Below are 7,777 nucleotides of genomic sequence, written 5' to 3'. Positions count from 1 at the left end.
CCAATGGAAAATAACAAGAACTTCTAGTTTCAACCAACTTCCAACTCCTGAGCTACATAAGATATGCTTTTGAGGTTGAAGAAAGTTTCGTCCATTCTTACGAGCATAAAAAACTTGTCAAGTTGTGGTCTAATTAATAAAAGCTCTCCACTATTGAAATCCAAAGGATATAACTAAGCAAGACGTGCCAATTTACATACATCAAAAGCTGCAAAGAAATCTCTTGGACTTAAACACGAAATGCAAGTAAAAAACTCAGTAGTTGTTGCTGGAAAACGATCATTCAACTTTTGCAAGATTGAATCTATCACATAACAATACGAATCAACATAAAAGCGATGATAATAAGTCACCTGTTGAGTTGCACGCCTAGGTCGACTTTTCAATACTACAATATCACCTCTCATGTTCTACAATGCGTACTTACACAATTTCAGTAACCTCATAGCATTATGAATATCCTAATCATTTTTCTGTAAGGTTTGTGAAAGGTCGTCTGTAATTGCAAGAATTTTTCAAACATAGAATGGAGACTAAACACAAATTGAAAATCTTGCATAGTGTCCATCTGTCTTACGACTATTGATTTTTGCTCTAAACTTATGCCGTCTTCTGATATATTCTCAAGAACATCTACGATCGCATTAAACATACTAATAAAGTGAGTAATTGTCTTTAGATGTGAGCCCCATCTAGTATCACCTGGGCGTGCCAAACTCATTTCTTGAAACTGATCGTTCCACCAGAAAGTTCCTCAATATTAAGCCTCTTCAGAATTCAAAATGATAACTTGTTCGAAGAGCATTTACACGTTTAAATGATGCACCAACCAAATTCACAATACTAGCAAGCATGTTAAATAAATCACTAATCATAACATTCCTATGTGTCACAGAAACAACTGTCAACTGAAACTGGTGAGCAAAGCAATGAACATACATAGCACATGGGTTCTCTCTTAAAATTAAAGCTTTTAAACCATTGGACTCACCTGACATATTGCTTACTCCATCGGAACCTTGATCTCTTAGGCTAGATATGCTCAACTCATGCGTAAAAAAACATTGCATCAATGGTATCCTTGAGTGATTAGGCACAAGTATCAGTGATATGGGAAATGCCCAACAAATGCTCATTCACTTGACCACTTTTGTCAACAAACATCAAAACAATTGTCATTTGTTCTTTTATAGAATTATCACGAGGCTCATCAAAAAAAAATTGAAAACAAAGAATCATCCATCTCATTGATCATAGACCTTGTCGTCTCTACAGCACAACAATTAACCAAATCCTTATGGATGCTTGGTGAAGTCATTTGTTCATTTCTAAGAGCATTACTAAATAGTACTTCATTAATTTTCTTATGACAAGCTGCATACCAATTTAGTAGCTCAATTACATTTCCTTTATTAAGAGACTATTTCGATTCATCATGACCACGAGATGGTAATCCTTGCATCAAGAGGAATCTAGTACAGTCTAGCACCGTAGTCAACCTTGTCCTATAATTTTTTTGTTGACTACTAGTTTGGCTAGAAATAACATAGGAGATACTTTGCTTTTAATTCATCAAATTGGTACACTTTGCAAAAGCTTGATTATGAGCACTATCAACGAGCCTGACATGATCTTTCAATGTAATTTTGTGCTTTCAATCCCTAAAGTCGGTCTTAGTGAAAATCTGTCCACCCCATTGATCCCCTCTATCATGTTTGAACAAGTAGCAATGCAAACAATAAGTCGCATCATTTTCTATACTGTACTCCAACCATTAAAATTCAAAAAACCATTCTTTTCGAAAATACCTATTATCATTTTCTATCCGTCTTCTTGAAAAGTCATGTCCATGTGGTTGACAAGGACTTTTTTTCAAATATGCCATCCTAACATCATCTCTGATATTAGGATCATATGACTCGATGGGGGCATTTTCCTGGATCAGATACAAGATCATCCATATTAGATTAAGCCCGAGACTTTTTTATGTTTTTTTAACAACTCGAGTGCTCGGCTAGAGGCAACGGCTGGACTAGAAGCACAACTAGAACTAGGAGAAATAGGTATAGACTTTCGTTTCGATTGAAAAAATCGTTCCGTAATCTACAAAATGCCCCAATTTAATTTTCAATTACAGTCAATTAAAAAATCAACAATTCAACCAAAAAATCCCCAGGAGTTAGAGAACAGTGTATTAAAAAAATCAAAAAGTAGAAAATTAGTCAAAGCTGTTACATCTATAGTTGGTAGGTTGGCCATCTGTGTCAATTTGAATACTCAAACAAGTCAAAAACAAATAAATGCTTGAAGTATTAGAAGCAACAAAATTATTAGATACGACACAAATGAAAGACTACCAATTTTTCGCCCATCTTAATGCCAGATAGTGAAATTCTGTAAAATAGTCCAAATTCAATTTGTAAAAGCAAACCAAAACCACTGCCATCCAACTGAGAATATAGACTACGAAAATTCAATAATTAACAAAAGATTTTTCAACCAAACTTGGTCACAATTGGAAACCTAACAAAGAGATGATTTCACTAATTCTTAACAAAATATAAGCAAGTACATCCACTTTTTTATCGAAAGCTTTAGTCATGCATGTTTGGCTAAGCTAAAAATTTACTTGCATCAGTTACATGTTAATAACGAGAAGCCGAGAAGGAATTGGAAAAGAACTCACAAAGGGTTTGCTCTGACCTCTTCTCTGATCTCTTTGGGGTCTGGCTATCAATTTTAAAGGGAAGGAAATTGGAAACGGGACTGATTTTGGAAAGGAAAGCTTGCTGCCTGCTGGTTGCTAGTGCTCTGTCGTCTGCGATCTGCCCTCTGCTGGTGGTAGTGGACTAATTTTTAGGGAAGAATCTGGTTGTGCGTTATATGGAGAATGCTCATTTGGGCTTGATTAAACAAAGAAAAATGAAAAAAATAGAGGCCTAACACAAAATCTGAAATCTGAAATTGCAATTGCGACCCAACAGCCAACAACTAACTAAATTTGAAAACAAACCACTCCCGACAGCCGACGGTTCCGACGAAGCTAGCTAGGGCGGCCGCCCTAACTGGCCAATAGCTACATTCACCACTATCGATCACTGAACTTTGCGAAAGATTTTTAGGAGTTCATTGAATTTCAAAAGTTTCCATATTAATCACCGAACTTTACAAAATGTAATCCCATTTATCACTAATAACATCAAAAGTTTTTACGTTAGTCACTGAACTTTAGAAAATGTAATTCCATTCATCACAACTTTTGAAATTCGGTGACTCCCTGAAAACTAGCAAAGTTTAGTGAACAATCCAGTAATTAAGCAATCTTTGTTTTTTTTAGCCTTTTCTTTTTCTTTTGTTGTACTTATATCCCATAATATTATTCTCTTTAATATCGTCAAACTTAGAAAAAAGAATACCATTTTATTTGGGATAACCGATAAGGTTATTTGTTGACATCTCTAAAACTAAAGAGGCAGCAAAGGACAATTATATGGGCTGTTTCAGCTTCAATCGTCTTTTCATTGGGATACACTTGAATAAAAAGCATAAATTTATTAGATTCTTAGTTGAAGATATGTATAATTTCAAAGATGAAGACTATTATGTGATTAATGCCAAATGGGTTCTCTTCCAAAATAGTTGACTGCATGGACTTCTATTGTCCCTTTAATCTTAGAGAGGTTAACAAACAACCATGTCAGTTAACCACAGGTTAAAGACTATCCTTTTTTCTAAGTTTGAAGATGCAAGAGAGAATAAAATTGTAGGGTGGGAATATAGAGAAGAGAAAGAAAACAACTAAAAGATATATAAAGATTGATAAATTACCCGATTAGTCATTGAACTTTGTGTAAGGTATTAAGGGGTTATTAAACTTCAAAAGATTCCCCATGAGTCATTGAGCTTTACAAAATGTAAGAAGATGTCTTATATTTGTAATGTCCAGTGGCTAATGGGAATTTTTTTGAAATTTAATGACCTCTTGAAAACCTTACGTAAAGTTTAGTGAGCAATCATGTACCTACCCCTCCTTTATACCCTTGTCAAATGTAAATATGTAATATCCTTTTATCATTAATATAAAGAATTTAAAACTAGGATATTTTCCAGGAAAATACAACTAATTAAGAAAATACTATTCAAAATACAAGGGTTTTAGTTTTCCCCTCTTAAATAGGCTGGCTCTTTAAAATATACTGTTAAAGACTTAATAATATTATTGTCAGTACAAATATATTTTATTCCGTGACGTTAAAATAAATATTACCTAACTTTTTATGATACACCTTCTTGCCAGGTGCTCAAAATAATCAGATGTTAAATTGCTAGTCTGTCAAATCAAATATTTTTTGTTTGTTGATCTTTATCGCGGTGTTTATTTTTACGTTCCTCAATTCTATCCTGTTTAGTCAATATACAAAACCCGTACTTTAATGTGTTATGACAAACTGTACAAACAACAAATCTAAAGAGTGGAGTGAAAAACAAGAAAGAAAAACCCTGCAAATTGGCATGCTTTAATTCACAGGAAAAATAATCTATTATTATTAATTAATAAATTATAAATTTTCGTTTGAATGAAAATGATCTCTTTCCCGTGTTGGATGGAATAAAAATTTCCACTGCTGAAGTGACCAGAACTTTACGTATAGTTCTTTAGTCTTTGTTTGTCAACTATTCAATAATATTTTTTTTAAATACTCATTTTCAACCACATATTCTTTATTAAAATAGTATTACATCTAAATAAATTTTTTTTTATCATATATTTCAACATCAATCACTATTTCATAATATACTTTTTGAAATTAAAAGCCCTGATAACCATTTTGATATGGGTACCGATGCGCGCACACACGTAGACTCCTTCCCATGCATTTAATCCGGTCGACGATACATCCTTTTCATATTTGAAAAAGAAATAGAAGAAAACGAAAAAATGGTTATCTCAGTCAACTTTGTCAGCACTAGGCAAACTATTTTATAATATTTTTTTAAGTACTCATTTTCAATCACATATTCTTTATTAAAATAGTATTATATCTAAATAAATTTTTTTATCATATATTTCAACATCAATCACTATTTCATAATATACTTTTTGAAATTAAAAGCCCTTATAACCATTTTGATATGGGTACCGATGCGCGCACACACGTAGACTCCTTCCCATGCATTTAATCCAGTCGATGATACATCCTTTTCATATTTGAAAAAGAAATAGAAGAAAACGAAAAAATGGTTATCTCAGTCAACTTTGTCAGCACTAGGCAATATTTTCTAGGAGTTTGTGATAGTCAACAAAATGACATAAGAACCTACAAATGCTAATTGCTAATCAATCAACTCTAAAATCTACTAATGATCCGTTTAATTGTAAAAATAGAATAGAATAGAATTAAATTGAAAATAAATTTGAGGGAATTGAATTGCCTAAAAATTATTTTCTTGAAAATTGTAAAGTATTGTGTTTGATTGGTATAATTTTTCACGTGGAAAATGTTGAAATAAAAAGTGTTTTTGTTGTTCGTTTGACTTTATTTTACATGAAAATTGTCAATTAAAGAGATAGAATTTACTGGTATTCGGGATGAAATTTATTTTCATTGCCAAAAAAAAAAAATTTAAGAAAATTATCTATCTTTTAGTATTCGTTTGACTTTGTTTTATATAAAAAATTGTTAATTAAAGGGAAATATTTTTTTACAATAATTCTTAGAATTTGTTAACTTAGCCAAAAAAAAATAAAAAAAAATAAAAAAAAAAGCTACAGTAACTGGAAAACCAATTCCCATCATAAAATCAAGAAAATACCAATTCCCAATACAAGCAAGAAAATACAATTCCATAAAAAATAAAACATATCAAATGCCCCAATACAAGTAAGAAAATACAATTACATGGAAAATAAAACATATCAAACACACAAAATTGAAAAAAGGTGGAATTCGAATTCCATTTTCCATAGAATTTGAATCAATCAAACAGGCACTAATAATAACTAGCTTAGCAACTTTTATTTCCTTGGGTAGAACTTCCAAGTTAACGATCAAATAAAAAGACCTAATATTATGCATATGCTACTCAACCTATTCGAAAAATAATGACTATGATTACAATTTTTCCAGTTGTAAAAAACTTCAAATAGTCTAAACCATTCCCGTAGGGCAAAGGACACAAATAGTTCTTATTTTGAATGCATATTTTTAACGATAGCTTTTCTACTCTTAATAATTTAGCTCTCGTTTGACCCGCTTTTTTTGGAAATGAAAATAGATGGAATAATATTTTTTTTAAAAAATGAGTAGTTGAAAAAGAAAGAAAATTTTTCGATTTACGTGTAATATTATTTTATGGAAGATTGTGTTGTTGAAAATAAGAGAGAGAAAAATAGAATGTAATGAAATAAAATACGCAGAGGCCGATAGACGTATTCTAAAAATTATTTATTTATTTTTTTTCTCATGCAGAACGTTCAATGAAACAAATCAACCAACTAAAATAATCAAATAAAAGCCAAAGACATCCTTCCTTGTGCATTATAAATAAGGGAAATTCTGAACCCAAAACAAGTTCCACTCTCCTGGATATCTTTCCTTCTTCAGACACAATTTATACAAAATGCAGGCTCTTTTTAGTCACCAGCTCGCTTATTCTTCACTGGTGTCTCATATAAAATTGTCGTCTCCAATACAGCAAACTCTGCCACTGCAACATGTCACAAGTAAAACTTTCTTCCATTATTCTTATTCCTCTTACTCTTTTCATTCAAGCATAAATGGCGATTTAGCTTTGAAATCTTATTTTTAATACTTTTTTTCTTCATACAAGCATCAATTGTTGTTTTCGTAGCTTTTGCTCGAAGGTTTTTCCAGAGTCATATGATGAGTTTTTCTTCCGAGATAAATAACTTATTTGATAATTGTATATTGACAGACTATTTATTTGACTGCTATAGAAAATCAATACAGAAAAGCAAAGTTTCAGAAGAGTTATGCTACATTAACAGGCCAACATGATTAATGACAGGGGGCCAACTGGATCCCTGCGATGGCGGGAGAAACTATCACGAACAGGTCGAAGTAATGCTATTTATCATGATGATGATAGAACATTGATGATGTGACAATCCATTATCCATTTTATTTCTCTCTCTCCTGATACCTCTTCTCTTCCCCCTCTCTCATAAAAATAGATCTGCGCAATCCCTTTATTCCACATAAACTGTTACATCACCAATGTTCCATCATCATAATAATAAATAACATTATTCACAGGTTCAATTAACATTATTCGTTTCATAAAATCTATAACTAATTTGTCTGTATTTGTTCATACTTTTCTAAACCAGTCGAACTTTCTCCTTCCACAAGCAAATTATTTTATGAATTCTCCTTGGCGGGGAAATTTTAATTTTCGTACACGTTAAAATATAGAATCTTTTATTTATTTATAATTAATTGTTTAATTAGTGTAGAATCTTTCCATTGATAGTTATTTGTAACTCTACGAATTCGATATTCTCTTTGTTTTCGTGAGAGGGTATAAAATTTTTACTATTTTTGCGATATTTTTTCTCAAACGTATGTGACTCATTTAACTATCTAATTAATATTTTTTAAATATATCCTGTAGGACATTTCCTATCTGGGACAATCGATATTCAAGTACATAGCTTAAATCACAATATCCAAGATAAACACTTGCTCAACGTTGCAAGTCGAGGTATGTAAATTTGAGATGAATAATTATTTGAAAGAGAAGCCAATATTTTTGT

The 7,777-nt window shown here is 31.7% G+C and overlaps 1 protein-coding gene across 1 annotated transcript in view; it reads left to right on the top strand.

Annotated features, from left to right (window-relative positions):
- The first annotated feature begins 6,561 nt into the window (after positions 1-6,561).
- The window catches only part of LOC111379255 (copal-8-ol diphosphate hydratase, chloroplastic-like), a 49,242-nt gene continuing 48,026 nt past the window's right edge, over positions 6,562-7,777 (top strand). Inside the window, exons 1-2 of the mRNA XM_023002606.1 lie at positions 6,562-6,724; positions 7,636-7,725. Of these exons, the coding sequence (XP_022858374.1) occupies positions 6,622-6,724; positions 7,636-7,725 (193 nt within the window). The 5' untranslated portion in view covers positions 6,562-6,621. The remainder of the gene's footprint in view (positions 6,725-7,635; positions 7,726-7,777) is intronic.

The sequence above is a fragment of the Olea europaea genome, unplaced genomic scaffold (genome assembly GCF_002742605.1).
Source record: "Olea europaea var. sylvestris unplaced genomic scaffold, O_europaea_v1 scaffold1959, whole genome shotgun sequence".
Classification (NCBI taxonomy): Eukaryota; Viridiplantae; Streptophyta; class Magnoliopsida; order Lamiales; family Oleaceae; genus Olea; species Olea europaea.
This window is presented reverse-complemented; position numbering and strand designations above follow the sequence as displayed.